We start from the raw sequence: 21,874 nt of genomic DNA on the forward strand, positions 1-21,874 counted from the left end.
TTGTCAAAGTATGTGGTTGAGAATGCAACTCTGACAGGTCACATATACCGAGGTATGTACCTTGCAGTATCACCTAACGGACAAATGATTGAAATATGAGCAGGAGATGAAACCTTAAAGTTCTGAAATGTCTTCCTGTCACTGGAAGCGGAGGTAAAACTGACCAGCAACTTGGTCCTTTCGTCTCTATACGCAGAATACAGCACTGAAATCAGTGAGAATATTAAGGCTGGCTGATATTTAGACCAAAACAACATGCACTGTTTTAGTGGACTCGACATAGCTGAGGACAGCAGTCACAGCACCAGTGTTCTCATCAGCTCCGCTAGGCATTCCCGCTGTTGATCAGTGAACTAGGGTCCCGGTCTGGGTCGGAAGTTTGGGATGATGTGTTTCAGCGTGTGAATCAGTTGAAAACTCATATATATACTCTGGCTATGGTAGAGAAACATGAGCTTCTATTGGGTTTTTGCGGGAGACTGAATATAGATCAGAGTTCTTACTAAATACATACAATTGTATTGTATGTAGCAACAGACCTATGAATCAAATATCTAAGTTACGATTTAAGTGATCGTACCCCACCAGTGTACCATAAGGGGAGCAGATGTTGAAGGCGCTGCAACAAGCAAGTGCTGTTGATGAACAATGTTTTGATGCTTGGGTAAGGATCATGACTATGACGATGACTATGACCATGATCGGGACAGATGCAGAGACAGCGACTACAATTGTGAAGCAGCTACGTAACTAAGAGAAACATATATTATTGTTATCACTTTTTAAGTTTAATGAATGGAGAAAGTTATGAATTTTTAAATCTGTTTGCTAAGTGATTTAAAAGTAAAAATAAAACGTTATATTTTATTAACATACTAAAATATATACATCAATTACATATGTAAGTGTTTATTGTATTATGAAGTCTAAAATTGATAAATTAACAACAATGTATAAAAATAAAAATTCAAAGCATATTTTAGCCATTCTATCTTTCAAACATCACATAAGTAACATAATCCATAAATTTGAGTTTGAGATTTTCCCTTAGTACACATAGAAAATTAATATGTAAGTATATAAAAATAAAGTAAGAAGCATTGTGAAAATTATATTATCAAATGATATAAAAAATAGGCTTTGTATTAATTTTTTCTATTCTAAAGTAAAATATACATTCTATATATTTTATATCGATTATGCAAATAGTACTTACAGTTACCTGTTACTATATTATATAAACATAAGGTTGTTTTTAAAAGCACAAAAGCACAAAAATTACTATAGAACTATTTTTTTTGTCAACGTTATAGAACTATTTTCTAAAATTTAAATAGCAGTACTTGGAAAGAAAAGTATTCAAAACTCAAAAAAAAAAACACGAGGTCCACATATTAAAAAATCCTAAAAAGTACAACGTTAACTTATTATGACATTAACACTGGCCTAGCAAACAATCCTAAGCAACTATGAAGGCAATATAATCATCCATCAACAGCCCAATTCGTAACCAATCTAAGGGCAAACAAACCTCCGCCTACTTACTACATAAAGGAGAATAAAAACAAATGTTGTCATTCAGAGAGAATGAGAAAAGGATATCGGTGCTACAACTACTGTTCTTTTTTTTTTTTGATACCACTTCTAATTATACGTTTCTTTTCAAACTTTTCCACCGCATATCCAACCACACAGTTACAATACTCACATATTCCCCTCTTAAAACTCTGATAATCCTGCCAATCTCAAAATTTTCATTGCTCATAGCGATAAATGAAAATTAAAGATTAAGTGGTCGAAAATATAAAATGTCAGTTTTTCAAATTTGTACCAAATAACACAGAAAATAACGTAAGAGTGAAATGAGAACATATCCAAAATACCTCACAAACTTTTACACACGTGGTGAAGGAATGCTGAATTACAAATTCTACATATACCAATACAATAAATTACAACTTTATTTGATATTGCTGATAATTTCACATTCTTTGACAAGCACAAAAAAATCTTCCAGTCACCAACAATTTTTATAAAGCCATTATAGAATTATATAAGATGAGCATTTAAATACAATCTCAAACTCCCACACACAATTATCCTAAATAAACATAAACCATTTGACATTTAACCTCACATGTTAACAATCAATTATCACAAAAAGACCAACGTCCATGGAAATACAAATCCTCTTACCCAAAATAAGCCTATATACAATTACATAACAAAATATTTTTGTCTCACATAAAACAACATACACAAACACAACTCACAAAAGACATTCCACATACGAAAATAAGCAACTTCAAAACAAATTAATACACTACGGTCGCTAATCACTATCAAATGGATCAGAAAAAATATCATTCTCTTTCAACATATTTTCATCTTCAAATTTTTGAACACATTTTTTTATTAAAACCACAAAATAAATTATAAATTCATTTAATAATAAAACATACGAACCTGGCGCATAGCGCCTGAAAACCACTAGTACTAGATAAAGCGAAAAAATTGTTTGGGTCTAATGCAATAATAAGACAAATGAAGCCCTTTTCTTATTTAAATGACAAATTCCATAAATAACATGTCATTCAACCTCTTAGCATTTTACTTCCATGAGCCCAGTTACTGTTGTCATTTTCAGTTTCAGACTTTATAGGCCCAAGAAGTAGTTTAGCTTACGGCTGCCCATATGATGTAATAGACGGCACTAACTCTACTGGTGTTGATCAACTTCTGATGTGCAACTTAAACATATACAAAATGCTTCTAATGATATGCATATAAAAAAATGCAGATCAAACATAAAATGCAAACACAAAATGCATATCAAGCAAAATAAATGCAGATCTAACTGGTTAAACTAATATATCTAACTATATATATGTGTGTGTGTGTTTATGAAATTTTAGAGAACTTTAATATATATATATATATATGTAAATATTAGATGATTATTAATTACATGCATGAACTTAATAATCTAATTTACGTAAAAATAAAAATTAATTAATTAGAACATAAAAATACTTATGTGTCATAATATAATTGTAGAGAATTTGTAAAGTTTATATTAGTATTATTGAATATAAATTCTAGTGTTTTAAAGAAAATAAATTTTTCATAATTCATTGAAGATGAAAGAGTTAAAATTTACTTTGATTCCAATTTTTAATACATGTTGATATATAAGAAACCTGAAAATATATTAGAAACAATTAATCACAAGATAAAAATATCATTTTAACATATTATAAAAAAATGGATAATGATTTATATATAAAACAAAAAAACCAAAAAACTTACATATTAGGGATATTTCTTAACTTGTGATTATGAAAAATGAAAAGTGTTTTGAATATAGAGACAAGACTGTGTTATAAGAAAATAAAAAGAAGTCAATCCAAAAGGTGTGGGCTGAGTGAGGCAACAGCTTACGTCCGTTTAGTGACCTGGCCCTGAGTATAGAGAAATGAAACATTGGACTTGAGCCCCTAAACTTTTTAAAAAAATTACATTGAAAAGGCTTCCAAATTTGTAAAAAAAAAATAAACTTAAATACATTACTAAAATGTTTATGCCCCAACATTTCAGGGACGTCCTACATTTATAATAATACTAGTTTATGTCTCGCACCTTGTGCGGATTAATAATCTATATATATATATATATGGTTGTCTCCTTCCTGGGCTCTCCACGTCAGAAACTCGAGTCTTGAGGAGTCGCCATGTGTCCAGCCGAGCAAAACACACCGTATCATTTAAACTCTACCATCGTGGGCTTCCATCGCGGAACTGGGCTCTGAAATAGGAAGATTTATCAAAAGAAATTGTGATACGGGGCTAGGTGAGATTTCTTTTTCCCGTTCAGTTCTTGATGGATCATTATTGGGCTTTGATTAATGTTTATCAAATCGGCTTTAGTAAATCAGGCTTTGTATATTGATTAAATGAAGCCCACATATACGTCTCCCTTCTCCAAAACTCCGTTGCAGCCGCGAAGAACCAACTCAGACCAGCCTCAGTTGGAGGAAGCTGTCTGTGACTAATCGATTTGAACTCTTTTCATTGGCAAACAAAATCATTTGGCTAATCGATTGGAGTTGTTTTACTGGCGACGAGATCCGGCACCGTTACGTAAGTCGACCACATTCAAGAATCACAATTAAGGCTCACATTAACACCATTTCTCTACTCCTCCCATGATTCTCATTCAATGATGCCCTCATTAATCCATTGTGTGAATCCAATGCTATAAATATGTGAGTTTCTTTTCGTAAAATTCCGCAGCTCTTCCTCTTAGGTTTTTGAGAGATTAGGGTTTGTTATGTGTTGTGTAGGTCCGACTGCAGATGATCTTTATCCTCTATTCGCAATGTATGGAAAGGTCGTGGATTTCTTTATTCCCAGAGATTGAAGGTTAGTGAGAAACTATGGTCTCATGTCTTTGTGATTGAATCATTTATTGTTTCTCTTCTTTGATGCGTGTTGTTTTGTTGTTTTAGACTGGTGATTCACATGGTTTTGCATTTGTTCTCTTTAAGTACACAAAGCTTACAAAGAAGTGGAAAGGCTTGATGGTAATATCAGTTTATGCACATGGTCATTGTTTCAGGAAGAGTTGTTTTAAGTTTTTTTTTTTTTTTAAGTTTTAATTTTCGTTTTTTGCACTAACCAAATTTTTAATCGATTCATGTTTCTGCTTTTATATTACGTTAATCCAGAACGGTATTTAGTGTTATTTCTAATTATTCATCGTGTTTTCGGTTACTGCTACATCTTCGCATGTTTAGTGTTTTCAATGTGATAAATGTAGATCGTTGAAATTCATTTATGGGGGATGATGAGTACGTTTTGGAAGTGGTTTGATCATTGAGTAATATTTTTGGTTCTTGGTTTTTCAAAATCGTAGAATGCAGTGGTCGAGTTTGTGTGGTGGTGAACTCGAAAGAAAAAGTTGTAGCAGAGAAGATGCATCATCTCACCCTGGAGATCATTGTGGTTGGGAAGAAGAAGCTTTATGAAGCGTAAGTGAACTTCAAGGAGTCGCAAGAGTTCAAGTCTGCCAATGACGATTCCCCTACCATTACTCCCTCCTATCTTGGCTGCAAATAAGATATGACTACAAACGTTACATATATTTATGCAAAACATAGATTAATCTTAATAAAAAATTTGATCGTGAAAATTTGGTTATTGTGGACAGATGAGCATGAATATTGATGGAGATAAAGTTTCATGAAATGATCATTTCTCTTTGCAAAACTTGCTCCATTTCTCACATTGGCATTGTTGGTTTTCTCAGGCCTGTGTGTTGATCCAATGGAGGATTAGAATCTGTTACGCGCAAGCTATCTATGGAATTCCGAGAGAACAAAATCATGGAGCATCAAGGATCAGATTTGATGTGGGGATGAAATGAGCTTATGAATAAGAACTCTGTTCTTCTTCTCACCAACTCATTAACACGAATCTGGACAGTTGTTTCATGTCTGATCTTTGAGTCATTGATGAGATTCAACATGGTGGTAATAGATCCGTCATCGCTCGGTTTTTTGTTATCAGCAACAACAACATCAACAGAGGTCTGAAACGGAGAGATCATGACAGAGACAACAACAACAAAAACCCAAGTCTTTGAAGATAAACAGAGACAAGACAGGAAGTCACTTATTGTTTCACCATCCTCAAGATGATTCTGAAAAAGGAAGTTCAAGCTCACATACGATGAGAATCAGTGGAAGTCTAAGAAACCAAGAACAGAGAAAGAAATAGTTGGTTCTTCAAACATTAGTTTCCAACATTTAACTTCTTCGTATGATAGTGTCGAGCCAGATGCAGAGGCGATTGGACGGATGAAAGAGATTAAGTGAAATGAAACATTTTTACAATTCAACGAATCAAACACATAACTAAAATTTAATTTTTTTTCTATTTGACTCTTCACCTTATATATAATTTTCAATAACAAAAATATCAGATATTTGGATATTAAAATTTTTGAAATTGGTAAGACAAAAAAATAACTGAAAATAATTTTATAATTTTCTAGAAACTTATATTTTTATAATATATTATATACGTACAGAATATATAATAAGAAAAACTAAGATTTAAACCAAAAACTCGGGCGTAGCCTGGGCCGACCCTAGTATATTATAAAACAAAATTATTTTCTAAAAATATTTAATTTGATACATTTTAAATTAATATTATATGTTATAATACTTCAATATTCATATTTGTTTCATAGTTTTATTATGTGATGTAGATTTTGGATCAAAATCTTTTCTATAGTGATAATGAAATTAAAACTTTTGGATTTGGAACTAAACATTTATTGTATTTGGGACTCAAAAAAGAAATCCAGTGGCATATATTAACTGATCCAACCTAATAAACCGAAGAAATCGATTAAAATATAATAGTATACTTATATATAAAGTTATAATAGTTTTTATTTGAATCAATATTTCTAATAAGAATCAGAGAAATTGGTTATAATATTAGTCATTAAAATCATAAAATAAATATAAGATAAACGTGATTATGATATTATACGTAGATATTGTTAATATCAATTGTTAATATCCATTTATTAATTAAATATCTTAAATATTATGATAATTATGTATTAAATATATTTTTAAAATAATAGTGTATATATATATTTATGTTAAAGTTTATTAATTATTTTAAATATCATGATATATATATATATAAATTAAATAATAATATTATTTAAAATAATGAATTATCCTAAATTCATGTAGGATATGTCAAGTAAACAAATTTACTAAAATTATGGAAAATATCACAAGTAAGCAAATTCACTTCTCAAATAATAGTATAGAGAACTAAATATTCATTATAATTATGTATTAAATATAGTTTTTAAAATAATATATATATATATATTTAGGTTAATGTTTAAATAATAGTATATATATTTAGGTTAATGTTTATTAATTATTTTAAATATCATGATATATATATATTAAATAAACTTTTAAATAATAATATTAATTAGACTAATGACTTATCTTAAAATCATGGAGAATATGATAGATAAACAAATTTACTAAAATTATAAAGGAAAAGATGATAAAATAAACAAATTCACTTTTCAAATAATAGTATAGATTTAGAATAACGTTAATAGTTGCTCAAAAAAAAAGAACGTTTATAATAATATTTTCTGTAGTTAGAATAGTGAATTCAAACTCAAAAGCAACACAAGTCGCACGTTTTTCATTTTTCTCCATTGTAATTTAGGGACCGTCCATAAGTAATCAAAGATCCGAAAACCTGGACCAACAATTTCCTACGTTTCCACGTGCCGGCCATGGAAACCAAATCCAAATTCCTCAATCCTTTATATCATTTTTGGTTCACTTTGGGAAATTACGCACGTCTTCATTACCATTCATCATCCAAATATGTATATATACATTCGTAGAACTCAACTCACTCACATATAAACCAAAGTTCCATCTTTTCTTCAAAATATAATCCTTTCAACCAAATCTCAAAAGTCTCTTTTGATCAATGGCTTCTCATGCTATGTCTCTCCAATCCATCTCTACGACAACTCTCAACGACCTCTCCTGTAATCACCAATCTCATCGTAGCTCTCTTCTCAGTTTCTATAAACCTTTCCAGAATCTTGGGATCTCATCCAACGTTCAAGATTTCTCCTCTCGTTCAACTTCCACTCCCAAGAACCTCTCACTATCTCAAGCTCTCTCCAAGAACTCTGGAGACACCGAACATTTCAGACCAAGTAAGTTAACTGATCAGTTTTTCTTCTTATTATTATCTAATCATGACCTCAAAGCACACAAATCGATTTTATTTTCCTCGCTTCTTATCAAATATTCAGGTAAAGTGCAAGAACTGAACGTGTACGAGATCAACGAACTAGACCGACACAGCCCAAAAATCCTAAAAAACGTAATGAGCCTAAAGTTCCGTCTCGGCGATCTCGTCCCATTCACCAACAAACTCTACACCGCAGACCTCAAGAAGCGCGTGGGAATCACCGCTGGTCTCTGTGTCGTGATCCAACACGTCCCGGAGAAGAAAGGTGATCGGTTCGAAGCTACTTACAGCTTCTACTTCGGCGACTACGGTCACTTGTCCGTACAAGGACCGTACCTGACCTACGAGGAATCGTTCCTCGCCATTACTGGTGGCACTGGAATCTTTGAAGGTGCCTACGGACAGGTCAAACTTCAACAGCTCGTTTATCCGACAAAACTCTTCTACACTTTCTACCTTAAGGGTCTTGCTTGTGATTTACCGGTGGAGCTCACCGGAACTCCTGTTCCTCCGTCGAAGGACGTGAAGCCTGCTCCGGAAGCTAAGGCTTTGAAACCTAGCGGAATTATTAGTAACTTTACCAATTAAATTCAGTAAAATTAGTCATATGTGCTTCTTGTGTCTTTGTACGATGATATATATTATTTTTAAATAAAGAAATAGAAATTTAAAATCTATTGTTGGTAACATTAGAGCATGAATATCGGTCGACTTTTAAATGTTTTTTAGCCTCTAGGGCCCACAAAAAGTTAAAAGGCAGTCCCAAAAAGTGTAAGATAAGGATCAATTGTGATGGTTTTTTTCGCAGACTTCACTGATACGTGACGGCTCGCGATTGATACATTTTCTAATTTTTTTTATCTAGATAAAAAAATAAAAAATGTAAAAAACTCTTAGGGATAATCATGGTCTTAGAGCATCTTTAGTGGTAGAGTATCTGCATTAAATGTTTTACAGATATTATATTATTATCATTAAGTAATTTAAATAAAGTTTAAATTTAAATAAAAATGAACCATTATAGCATGATTAACCATGGCGACCCATTAAAGTCTTTTAATGAATATTTAAGTATTAAAGTTAAATTAAGAATTCTTGTTAAGAGACATTTACTTTTTGTACTCCAATGCAAGAACTCAATTAAGGGTTCTTAAAAAAAAGCAGTTAGCTCACCTTGTTATAGCAGCAAATCATGCTTGGCACCAAGGATGAAAGCAAGAAGAGTGTCCTCACGGGTCTGACCACACTTGGAGATACCAGCCTCAAAACCACCAGTGCTCACCTTGTTATAGCAGAAAATCGTTCGCTTGGCACCAAGGGTGAAAGCAAGAAGAGCGTGCTCACGGGTCTGACCATCCTTGGAGATAACAGCCTCAAAACCACCAGTGCTCACGGGTCTGACCATCCTCTCTTTGCCCTATCTTCCATACTACCATCTTCCATACAATCACAGTAGCAAGTATTCATCCAAGCCTACAACAGAGCATGTACGGTTTGTCAACAGTGTAAATACGACACTGCAACATCTCCTGGTCTATTGAAGCCGTTACCTATACCTAAAGGTGTTTGGATGGATATATCTATGGATTTCATAGATGGTCCTCTCGGGTGGGAAGTCAGTAATACTAGTGGTGGTGGATCGTTTGAGTAAAGCAGCACATTTCATTGCCTTGAAACACCCTTACTCGACAGCTTCAGTGGCTCAAGCTTTTCTGGACAATGTGTTTAAGCTGCATGGTATGCCGCGTTCTATAGTCAGTGATCGAGATGCAGTCTTCACAAGTGACTTTTGGCAGGAGTTATTCAAGCTACAAGGATGCACTTTAAAACTTTCAACGGCTTATCATCCGCAGAGTGATGCTCAGACATAAGTAATAAATCGTTGCTTGGAGACTTATTTGAGATGCATGACGAGTGATAAGCCACAGTTATGGAGTAAATGGCTGTCTCTTGCGGAGTATTGGTAAATACAAGCTATCACTCAGCTACTAAGACTACCAATTCATCTCCCTTACTTGCCGAGAGAAGCTAGAGTTCAAGTAGTGGCTAAAAGTTTACAGGAGCAAGAAGATATGTTAATGATTCTTAAGTTTCATTTACTACGACCACAACACAGGATGAAGCAGGTGGCTGATAGGCATCGCAGTGAGAGATTTTTTGAGTTGGGAGATTGGGTGTTTTTGAAGCTTCAACCTTACAGACAACAATCAGTGGTTCAACGCTTTTCCCAAAATATAACACCGAAGGACTATGGTTCTTATAGGATCTTGGATAAGGTGGGAGTCGTGGCGTATAAGTTGCAGCTACCTACGTCCTTTCAAATCCACCCGGTGTTCCATGTATCTCAGTTCAAGCGTTTGGTGGGGAATGCAACTACATCTAATCAGTTGCCTTCGGTCTTATATGATGTGTCTCTCAAGGAACCTACGTTTTGCTTAGCTCGCAAGATGGTTCAACGCCAAGCAGCTACGATGGTATTGGTGCAATGGTCTAACCAAACAGCAGAGGAAGTGACATGGGAGTATATGTTTGATATGAAGAAGAAGTTTCCAGCATTTGAGTTCTAACCTTGTGTTCAAGGTTGTCAAAGGAGGGAAGTTGTGTTATAGGGAAAACGGAGGAGTAGAGAAAGACAGGTGTCAAATAAGGAGTGGAGGAAAGGGAGGAAGTCGTTAACCGCGTCATAGAAAGGAGGAGCTAATCAGAGTGTGACACGCGTCTCGTTTTGATTAGTCGAGTCCGTTTGTTCTGTTACGGGTATAAACAAAGTCATCGTCTCTTTCTTTTAGATTCATTCAGAAAAGTAGAGTTGTAATTTCTCAAATCTTGATACAATTCTGTAATTCGTTTCATAGTTCATTGTGGGAAAGATCGTTCTATCTTCGGGATCTTTTGTACTTGAGCTTCGATTTGGTGTTTCTCGGAACGGCGAATCGATCTTCATAACGGAATCACAATCTCCATTGGCAACTATATACTATCATTGGCAACTACGAGATCTGGATATACTATTGTTTCTTTTGATTATCGACACCTATATCAGTCAGTGATATGAAGAAATCTCTCGATCGTTTCTTTGCGAGGATACAATAGCGACTGAATACGAAAAATATACGAGAAGTAAGTCAATACTGAAGAAACGGTTCAGAATGGTGAACCTAGCGAGACTGAGAAGAGACGAGGAGGGAAGCACGTAACGAGACGATCCTTCGGCAACCAACGATGGCTACACGCACTGCAGCTCCGACTACCATTGATTTCAATCGAACAAGACGATGACGAGTGTACAGATCAGATTAGTATAAAATATCTTCTTCGATCAGATGAGTATAAAATAGCCAAGAGAGGAAGCATATCGGAGATGATTTGTCTCAGTCGAGAAGCGGACTCCGATTCTCTCGTCGCCGAAAACGATTCGATGGAAAGCAAGAGAGAGCGACGCGTGTCCTACAAGAGCTGTCTATTCTGTCGTTTGATTAAGAGAGGTTGCTTAAGGTAATTGGTGTTTTCCTTTTTTTAATCCTAATAACACTAAGAGACAAGTTTAAGCAACCGCGTTAATGATGCTCTTAAGATGATAACACATATGAGAAAAATTTCTCAAACTACTGTTGAACATTTCTTCATAGAGGTACATCCCTCTTCTTTTTCATGCTTCTCTCTTCTTTTTCTATTCTTTTTATTATTTTTAAGATGAGAGATAAGGTGAGAGACTCTCATTGCTCATGCCCTTAGAACATCATTAGTGGTAGATTTCTTTAGTATCATTTCTCAACATTTATATATTAATATGTTCAGGTAAACCAATTATCAGAATTAATTTAATGTTTCGTAATTTGTTGTGTCCAACACGTGTAGAACAATTTTCAAAAAGGGTAAGAAAATCTCTTCACAAGCATATGTTTCTTCTCTTTTCTTGTTTCTCTTTCCTTCTTTTCATTATTTTATTAATTTTGAAATTGAATTACTCTTATCAAATGTTACCACTGCTGGTGCTTTTACTAATTAAACTAGGTAATAACTCGTGCTTACTAATTAAAATGAAATTATTTAAATGAAATTATTTAAAAAGAAAAATATTGTAAAATTTATATAAACTATTACTATAGTATATAACTTATATTTAGTTCTTTAAATATATGTATATATATATATATGCATATAACGAATCAAATTGGATATCCGTTCCTATAAATATTGATATTTGTGATCTGCTTTTTTTTACGGATATTGCATTTCAGTATTTGATTTGCTTCGTAGAGTAACGGATATCCAGATATTTCGGTTTGAATCAAAACGGATAACGAATCAAATCAGAATTTATGAATAATTTGTCCAGTTCTATTTGTAAACAGTAAAATAACGCAAAAAAGAACCATGCATGTGAGTTTTATATTTAAAAAAAACGTAAAGTACATAGTATGAACATATTTATGTAGAATTTGGTTGGCTGGGAAGCTTTCTACATGTGAGATGTGTCACTTTTAGTGTAAACGCATTTATTACAATGCTTCTACACATGACATGTGTCCAGTTTAATGTGAACGCCTTTATTACAATGTTTCTCCTTTAATATATAAGGGATTCACAAAACTAGCTTATTTGCTTCTTGTGTCTTTGTCTAATGATCTTTTAAAATATTAAAAAAATAAATAGGAAATAACAATCTAATATATTGGCTATTCTAGTGGTATGTGCATGCTAGCGTCGTTGATATATCATTAGACAGATTCAAAGCTGCATAATGTATACTATTATTAATAAAATAAAAATAAACAAGTGCAATAGATATGTTTTGAAATAGAGTGAAACTGGAATTCACAAATAGAGAGGATCTACAAAGTGGAAGGCAAAGGATTTAGGTTATGAGGAAGAGGAGTACAATTAAGAGGATAGCCAAAGCCAAGAAAGCTCTTCCACTAGCCTCTTCCGTGTTAACTTTTCCTCCTGCAGTTTCCCAGTCAAAACACTGCACCATTACCCCAATTGCCATTCCTATTAAGGTATAACCTAGATTTGATCCAGGACATCACTGCATAAGCATTGATAACAATTGGTGTGCCCTTAGGTATGTAGAACCCTCTGATCTTACACCCTTGTTAAAACTCCCTTGGAAAGATTGCCCCCGGTGGGTGTAATATTAGGGACTCCTTGATGACCGCTTGCAAGTAAGGGAGTTTTGGTAGATCAGTTTCTTGGATCAACCTTCTTTTCCCTACTACGGAGTCGATTTTTCTCTCAATGTCTCAAGAATCTTATGGTTGTTGAGGATTTCAGCCATTGCCCATTTTGTTGATTTTGAAGAGGTGTCACCGGCTCCAAAGAAAAGCTCGTTTCGATTAGGATGAGATAAATACGCAAATCAACATAACATATTAATAATAAACTAAAATTTATTAAATTAGTTATGTTAATTATATATATATATATTCAAATTTGCTAAAATTTTGTTATTTATTAATTTTATACTAATTTTCTTATCCAAAACAAAACTAACTAAACTAAGCAACACTTAATGCTCTAAGCCTAGTTTGGATTCTCAATGAAATATCACACTCATCAACAAGGGGACTACACATTTACCGCTAGTAACGCCTTGATATGGTTCCTAGTGATTGTATAGTCTGCATTTCCATCTCGATAAGCTGCTAACAATGTGTCCATAATTTCACTACTTTGATGGTCATCCACTTTCCCTTAGTAATTCAGAATAATCTTTTCCAGGAGCTCGTCAAATCTGTATGAAACATTCATTACCTCCTTTTTAAATGGTGAGAACTCGAGCTTCTCAAGCGGCTTACGCAATACTTGTTGCAAGAAAATCTTCTGAGTCAATGCTCCGAGCTCTAGACTAAGCTCAGAGACTTTCACATCATTGTTCTCCTCAGAAAAACTCCTTCCCAGTGTCATCTTACCAAGGATACTGTTAACGAGTCTCAATGCTATTTTTCTTCATCGCCTTATCGAGCAGATTTCCGTATTCTCTCTCGACTGCACAAACCCCTCGTGACTGCTCCATGGCCTGGGGTCCGAGCATATTAGTGGTGATGCCCTTCTTCATGAACTTCCAGTAATCTCCATAGGGAACTTTGATGAAGCCGTAGGCTCCAAACACGAGGCACTCATCAATCCCAATAGGACCATGGGAGGAGACACTTATGTTGTGGTGTTTGAAGATCTCCTAGGCCACTGAGGCAGAGGAGACGAGAACGAAGGGGGCGTTGAATATGCGGAGATGGAGGAAAGGTCCATACCTTGATGATTTTTTTTGAAACAACGTATGGATTGATGCAGAGAAGAGAAGGTGAAGATGACCAATGATGGGAAGATAAGGAGGGCTCGGATATAAACCAAAGACATTCTTTTGTTTCTTGAAGAAGAATAAGAAGAAAAAGAGAAAGAAGGTCGAGAAGAAGACAAAGATGAAGCTATTTTCAAAGTCAACGCTGGTCATTGCTTCCATAGTTGCTCAAAAGTGAAGAAGAAGGAGATGAAACAGAGGACTTCTTAAGTTACATTTAGGTAAGATGGTGAATTTTTAGATATATGGTAGAGTAATAAGTGTATGCCCAGATGATAACTTGCGCGCATGCGCGGAGTGAGTTTTTATAATAATGTTTGTTTATTAAATAGTTTTAACATTTTGCAACACTACAATCTTTATCGATTATAAAATGACGAATACAAATGTTGGTCTCTTAAATATATCATCGTTGTTGAAGAGTTAACATATTACATTTCATTTTAATTATTTTTAAGACTTCATATGCACAAAAGAAAATTAAGTTTTGCGGCAGGCACAAATCACCAAAACCAAATAGACAACATTGATTGTATAATGACAAGAGGGAATTAGGTTTTCTGCTCTCGATTTGTTTACTATTGACTCTCCATAAGTGAGTTCATTTCTACATCTACAAAATTGTGCTTTCATTCTTGTCTTTGTTTTATTGATATGAGTTAAGCTTCTTTTTTTAACTTCTTCTATGAATTCGGTGAATTAAATAAGTGTCAATTTAAAAAAAAAATGGACATCTGTAAAAATTAGTTTTACTCCAGATACATATCTAAGAATCAAAATTTTGAGAAAAAAAATCACCGTCGAACTATATTAACAGATTAGTGTTCAAATCTAATATATCAAATTGTTATAGAATATATAAGTGCAGACTCAAAATATAAATGTCTGTCAAGTATATATTCACTAGCTCATTCTAAAAATCATCTAATTCTAGAACAACAAAGCAAATTATTTATTTCACTAGTTGGGGTAATATTTGAATCCAAACGGGTAATATCAGAACCCGAATGGATATCCGAAGATAACCAAACATAAGTATACTTAAACCTATATTTTTAGTTTACTTCTCTCATTTTATTCAAAATATTTATATTAGTGATGCTTATTGCTCAAAATTAGATAATTTACATATAATTATGGACAAAATTATTTGCTACTCACTTCATATATATATCAAGCTCTTGTTTCTTGCATTAACAAAAGTTGCATCTAAAATTTCAAAACAACAACTAAATTAGTGTCGTTATATTTTAAAAGTTTTATCTCCAAACCTATTAAATTAAAAATTAAAAAACCAGTTAAAATATATTTTAAATACAAAAAAGTTAAACAATGAATCATTTATTTATTTTTTCTTCAAAATTTAAATATCCGAACCCGGCCCAAAATATCTGAACCCGAACATAAAATACCTGAATCCGACTCGAAGTGTAGAAATATCTGAATGGGTTTTATACCTTTACACTGAAATACCCAGTACCAACCCAAACGTGTACGCGAACACCCACTCCTACGATATATTATCATCATTTGTATCTTGTTTGAACAAAAAAAGAGTAAATCATTGATGACAAAATTTTCAATGTGAGACTTTTACCATTTTTAGTAATTTATAGTCGTTTTTGAACATTCAAAATATAATATATAAGAAAAATTTTAATTTTTTTTATTATATGCTTAATGTGATTGTTTTATTTCATTTAATAGTATAAAATTAAGCAAAAAAGAGAGAGGTTAGAAAAATTGTTATCAAATATGTATTATTCATAATCATTAATTGTCATATATATGTTAACCTTATTAGGTAATTCTATAGTGCTTTTATTTAAGGAAAAAAAAATATTTTTTTGTACAATACTAATTAATTTGATAGTTAGTTTAATAAAAAATATAGTATATGTTTATATAGGTCAACTTATTTTTTTAACAACTTTAAGAATCATTCTCGTGATGGCAAATTGCTACGATAATATGTTGTAGTGTTGAGGATTAATATATTAATATATTGGGATGTTTGCAATACTCTTTATTAGATTAATAATTGGTTAAATAACTCGAAGGTGACAAGCTAAGATTAATATGGAGATTCGGGAATTTCTTTTCTCTTTGACATGTGAGAAAGTTGATTTGCTCATGTGGAAGAGTTGTGTCTGGATCTGCGTTCAACAGCGAGTTCCACACTTTGTTTAATATTAATAACAAAATAATAGTATATATTTTGTGAACCACGTTTGAAACGCATACCATAATTCAAAAAAAGGCAGTCAAACAATGTGTTGTTCAAATCCGTTCTATCAGATCTGAACATTTTCATAAATATTGTTTGGAGAAAAAATTATGTGGGTTAACTACTTTCCTTCGAAATTCGATTCTATCAAAATAATTTACACTAATAATGATGTCTCATCATTGTGAATTAGAACCTCAACATTTCATTTATAACGATGTTTCAACAAAAATGATACTTATATTTCGTAGTAGCAGAAATTAAAATGTTTAGAATATTTCCAATAGTTCATTCTATTTTTTTAACGTAGAATAATTGTATAGTAGAGTTAAATTTTACTTTGATGATATTCTACTTTAAAATAAAAATAGAATGATGAATAAAAAAATAATGAATTATTTTATTTATAGAATAAACTTAGTTTTTACTATATATCGAGTGAAAAATAGAATATCATTAAAACATTTTTACTTTAAATTATATTTTAGAAGAAAAAAATATATTGAAATTAGAAATGCTCTTATAGCTACGTCTTGTTCGACTATACCAACTAGTCACAAAGAAATATTTTACATCGCTGAAATATTAAAAGTTTTGTGACATACGACTGATCACTATGACTACTTGTAGAAACATGCCAATGAACAATATTTGGTTATTAGTTGCAATGAACAAAAAATTAACACAACTGAACAAAGTTACTAATGTCTTCACTAAAAACACTATACCGACCAGAGTTTTGTAGACATAAATTACGAAACGTATATCTTTTGCCTGTTTTGGTATCTTTCCATTACTTGGAGATCTCGTACTCTACTCTCTACGTAATGACTCGTTTTCAGTCAATTTCTCAAGCTTGCGCTTTGAAACCGTCCATGGGAAACCGAGTCGAAATTTCACCAAAGCCATCTTTCATTTAGAAACCGGCCACTTTCTAAATATACGCACGTGCAAGTTACATCATCCCCGCATCCGTAGACTAAACACACTCATTATATAAACAAGATCCTCCCAATCTCTACTCTCATAATCAATCAAACCAAGTTCCAAGTCTTCCCTTAACATACGAAATAAAATGGCTACTTCTTCTGCGATGTCTCTCCAGTCCATCTCTAAGACTTCTCTCGGCAATCTCTCCCATAATCACCACTTTCATCGAAGCTCTTTTCTAGGTTTCTCCAGATCTTTCCAAAACCTTGGGATCTCATCTAACGGTCCAGATTTCTCCTCCCAATCAAGATCTACTTCCAAGAATCTCTCCCCTACTCGAGCTTTCTTCTGGAACTGGGGAAAGTCAGAAAACGCCAGACCAAGTAAGTCAACTGATCCTTTGTTTTGTCTTTCCGTACATTTTCCACAGATTTAATTAGAAAATTACTCAATTTATAATATTGTGTCTTGTTTATTTAGGTAAAGTCCAAGAACTCAACGTGTACGAACTCAACGAAGGAGATAGAAACAGCCCAGCTGTTCTAAAACTCGGCAAGAAACCAGAGCTCTGCCTCGGCGATCTCGTGCCCTTCACCAACAAACTCTACACCGGCGATCTCAAAAAGCGCGTGGGAATCACCGCCGGTCTCTGTGTCTTGATCCAACACGTCCCGGAGAAGAACGGTGACCGGTTCGAAGCCACTTACAGTTTCTACTTGGGTGACTATGGCCACCTGTCCGTACAGGGACCGTACTTGACTTACGAAGACACGTTCCTCGCCGTCACTGGTGGCTCCGGGATCTTTGAAGGCGCGTACGGACAAGTGAAGCTTCGTCAGCTTGTGTATCCGACAAAATTGTTCTACACTTTTTACTTAAAGGGTATTGCTGATTTGCCGTTGGAGCTTACCGGGACGGCGGTTTCGCCGTCGAAGGATGTGAAACCGGCGCCGGAAGCTAAGGCGACGGAGCCAGGCGCAACCATTAAAAACTTTACTAATTAGTCTTGTGTTTTTCTCGTATTCTTTTAATAACTGTTTTTAAAAATAAATTACACTTTTATTTTGTTTGTAATCGAATCTTTTGATGAGTTGTATGAGTTTAGTTAACGCTGTGTTGGTGGAATACTATCTTTATTTAGCTGTGACTTTTGCTGTTTATAACAAATATTATACAACACGGAACTCTAACAAATATTAATTTGTAATGATTATGTACCTCTCAGTATTGCTAATTAAAGGGAAAATTTTGATTTTAGCTACGTGATTAACAAATTAATCATTAAAATAAATATTATTGTTTAAAATGTTGATACGTTAAAACAATTTTGGTGATGGAATTAATGGTACATAACGCATTTTTATTGTGTTTTGTTACAGTTTGACAGTGTTTACATGTTAATGCTACTAGTCTACTACTAAAGCAAGTAATCTACTTTTTATGTTGGCATACTTCAACGCAACTCATAATGTGTCTTACTTACCAGTCAAAGCATAAAAATCTGTGGGTGTGGCTAAATCTATGGGTTCTTAAAAGGATTCATGATTGATTATTATATTGATAAATTTGAAATGGTGTTCAAGTAGATATGAAATTTCCAAGAAGCTTGATCCTGTCCTGTTTAATGATCACTGGCTTGGTATGTTTCGATACTAGTACAATATTTTTGGGGGAGGTGGGTGTTCTGATCACTCTCGACGCTGAATCCATCTGCACTCTGAAGTTCCACGGCCTAAGCGCCTTTCAAATTTGAAAATACCACAGCGAGTCTGGAGGAGTTTAAGCCAACAGTCAGCCAGTTCTGGAGAGACACGAAACCAATTCATCAGTCGACTTTATCACTCCTCTGTTTCTCAAAAAAACTGAAGGGCTTAAAACCAGTCATTCAAGAATTAGCAGAAGATGGTCTAGGCAACTTAACACAGAAGTCAAAAGAAGCTCTGGCCATTCTCTTCGATAAATAGAATGTGAACCTAGCAAATCCAACACAGCAGAACATGGAAGCAGAGAATAGAACTTATAAGATATGGGATCATGTCTCTGATTTGGAGGAAAGCTTTCTGAAGAAAAAAATCAAAAATGCATTGGTTAAAGAAGGGTGACAAGAACAACAAATCTTTTAATAGAGCAGCCACAATGCGCGAGATCAGGAACTCTATCAAAGAGATTCAATGCGATGATGGCAGATTTATGGACTGCATTCGATACTAAGACTGAAGCAGAATGTTTTTCAAAGAATTTTTGCAGCATAAGCCGCATGATTACACTGGAATTACAGTGGAGGTCTGAGAGAGAGTTTTGCCTTATCGCTGCAGTGAAATAGAGCTGGCTCAACTGACAAAGGAGGTCATTGCAGAGGAGATTAGGGCAGTCTTTTTTGCAATGCCAAGTGAAAAATCTCCGGGTCCAGATGGGTATACATCAGAATTTTTCAAAGCGACTTGGGATATTATCGGTTCTGCGTTTACTATAGCCGTTCAGTCTTTCTTTACTAAAGGTTTCCTTCCAAAAGGAGTTAACACAACAATCTTGGCTCTCATACCAATGAAGCTGGAGGCTCGTCACATGAAGGTCTACCAACCGATCTCATGTTGCAATATTATCTATAAAGTTATTTCAAAGATTACTGCTAATCGGCTGAAAGTAATATTACCAGATTTCATTAACCCCAACCAATCTATTTTGTTGAAGATAAGTTTCTTATTGAAAATCTTCTTCTTGCGATAGAGTTGGTTAAAGACTATCATAAAGATTCGATTTCTAAGAGATGTTCGATCAAGATTGATATCTCGAAAGCCTTTGACTATGTTCAGTGGACTTTTCTTCTTAATACTCTTGAGGATATGGGTTTTCCACAGAAGTTTATTCACTGGATTTCAATCTGCGTCACTACAGTTTTCTTCTCAGTTCACGTGAATGGGGAACTAGCAGGTTTTTTCAAAAGTGAAAGAGGGTTGTGCCAAGGCTGCACACTTTCACCTTACTTATTCATCATCAGTATAAACGTCCTTTCAAAACTCCTGGATAAAGCAGCTCTGGATCGTAAGATTGGGTACCATCCGAAATAAAAGAATCTCGGACTCACCCATTTGAGTTTCCCTGACGATATTCTGGTTTTCACTGATGGAAATTTTTGATCAATCGACAGTATCGTAGAATTTTTTGACAATTTCGCAAGAATGTCAAGCCTTCGCATTAGCATGGATAAATCAACTATCTATTATGATGGGTGTCTTGATTCAACTCACCAAGCAGTCCAAGCGCAATACCATTTTGAATCAGGCAAACTTCATGTTCGATATCTCGGGCTTCCTCCTCCAACCAAATGGATGGGAGCTCAAGACTATCAGCCTCTACTTGAACAAATAAGAAAACGGATCAACTTATGGACAAATCGCTTTTTGTCGACGGCAAGACACTTACAACTAATATGCTATGTTCTCATGAGTATAACCAATTTTTGGATGTCCTCTTTTGATTACAGGAGAATGCCTCAAGGAAATAGATCGCCTCTGTTCTGCATTCTTGTGTCAGGCCATGTGTTGAATCCTAGGAAGACAAAGATATCGTGGGGTGTAGTTTGCAGACCAAAGAGTGAATGTGAGTTAGGTTTAAAGCCTCTGAAAGAAGCAAATATGGTGAGTTGTCTAAAACTTACATGGCGACTAACATCACTGCAGCCATCTTTATGGGATCATTGGGTCCAGACAAATTTATTCGTCAAGGAAACTTCTGAACAGTGAAAGAATAACACATCTATGGGGTCCTTGATGTGGTATAAGTTGCTGAAAGAAAGAGACAAAGCTAAACCTTCTGCCAAATGGATGTAAGAGATGGTCTATCAACTTCGTTTTGGTATGACACTTGGATATATATGGGATGCCTATCTGACTTGGTAGGTGCAAGAGGTTGTATTGAGATGGGTATTAGAGAAACTGCTTCAGTGGCCTCTCCTGTAGTGCGTAGGAAAAAAACTCACCGAGTAAAGATTTATAGTATGATCGAGACAGCCTTGGAGAACCAAAGGACCATGATGATTGTATCAGCTTATGTCCCTTTATGGAAACAAAAAGACAACACATACATGCCACATTTTAGCACCAAACGAACCTGGATTCTCATTCGACAGGTGCATCCGACAATGCAATGGCAGTATGCAACCCCAAAATATGCTTTATGCACCTGGTTAGCTATTCATAACAGACTAACAACGGGAGATCTTATGGCCACTTGGAACAGCAGAATAAGTTCTTATGTATTTTCTGTCAGCGGGAGACTGAAACTCATGAACACATTTTCTTCGATTGTGTGTTCTCTGCGGAAATGTGGTCACTCTTAACACGAGGGCTTTTAGGTTATCGATTTACTACGGTTTGAGGAGATCTTACTCACCTCAGAATGGACACAACTCAGGATCAAAAATTCAAGTTTCTGTTGCGTTACACATTTCAGATCACTCTTCACTCCATATGGTGGGAGAGAAACAATAGACGTCATCAAGCAACGCTTATGGTAGGAGGCTCTCCGGCTAAGATGATTGATAGGCATATTCGTAACTGGTGCTTAACGGTATCTGCGACGGGCCATCAAAAT

The 21,874-nt window shown here is 34.4% G+C and overlaps 2 protein-coding genes, 1 long non-coding RNA gene and 1 pseudogene across 4 annotated transcripts; 3 read left to right on the forward strand and 1 right to left on the reverse strand.

Moving 5' to 3' along the window:
* The first annotated feature begins 3,953 nt into the window (after positions 1-3,953).
* On the forward strand, positions 3,954-5,936 carry LOC106437956. Of its 2 annotated transcripts, XR_001287363.3 has the most exons (4): positions 3,954-4,264; positions 4,343-4,421; positions 4,508-4,582; positions 4,915-5,936. It is a non-coding gene; the product is annotated as an uncharacterized LOC106437956 (long non-coding RNA). The 2 variants fall into 2 exon arrangements; XR_001287362.3 differs by lacking the exon at positions 4,508-4,582 and having other exon boundaries at positions 3,960-4,264.
* A 1,481-nt stretch (positions 5,937-7,417) lies between these two features.
* On the forward strand, positions 7,418-8,500 carry LOC106443552 (allene oxide cyclase 2, chloroplastic). Its single transcript, XM_013885106.3, has 2 exons — positions 7,418-7,785; positions 7,885-8,500. Exons 1-2 carry the CDS (start codon positions 7,551-7,553, stop codon positions 8,409-8,411), a joined length of 762 nt encoding a protein of 253 aa, XP_013740560.1. The 5' UTR covers positions 7,418-7,550; the 3' UTR covers positions 8,412-8,500.
* A 197-nt stretch (positions 8,501-8,697) lies between these two features.
* Positions 8,698-15,207, reverse strand: LOC106441855 (annotated as a pseudogene).
* A 2,108-nt stretch (positions 15,208-17,315) lies between these two features.
* On the forward strand, positions 17,316-18,408 carry LOC106437957 (allene oxide cyclase 3, chloroplastic-like). Its single transcript, NM_001315844.2, has 2 exons — positions 17,316-17,664; positions 17,762-18,408. The coding sequence occupies exons 1-2, from the start codon at positions 17,427-17,429 to the stop codon at positions 18,283-18,285; spliced, it is 762 nt and encodes a 253-aa protein (NP_001302773.1). The 5' UTR covers positions 17,316-17,426; the 3' UTR covers positions 18,286-18,408.
* Positions 18,409-21,874: the final 3,466 nt, after the last annotated feature.

The sequence above is a fragment of the Brassica napus genome, chromosome A9 (genome assembly GCF_020379485.1).
Source record: "Brassica napus cultivar Da-Ae chromosome A9, Da-Ae, whole genome shotgun sequence".
Lineage (NCBI taxonomy): Eukaryota > Viridiplantae > Streptophyta > Magnoliopsida > Brassicales > Brassicaceae > Brassica > Brassica napus.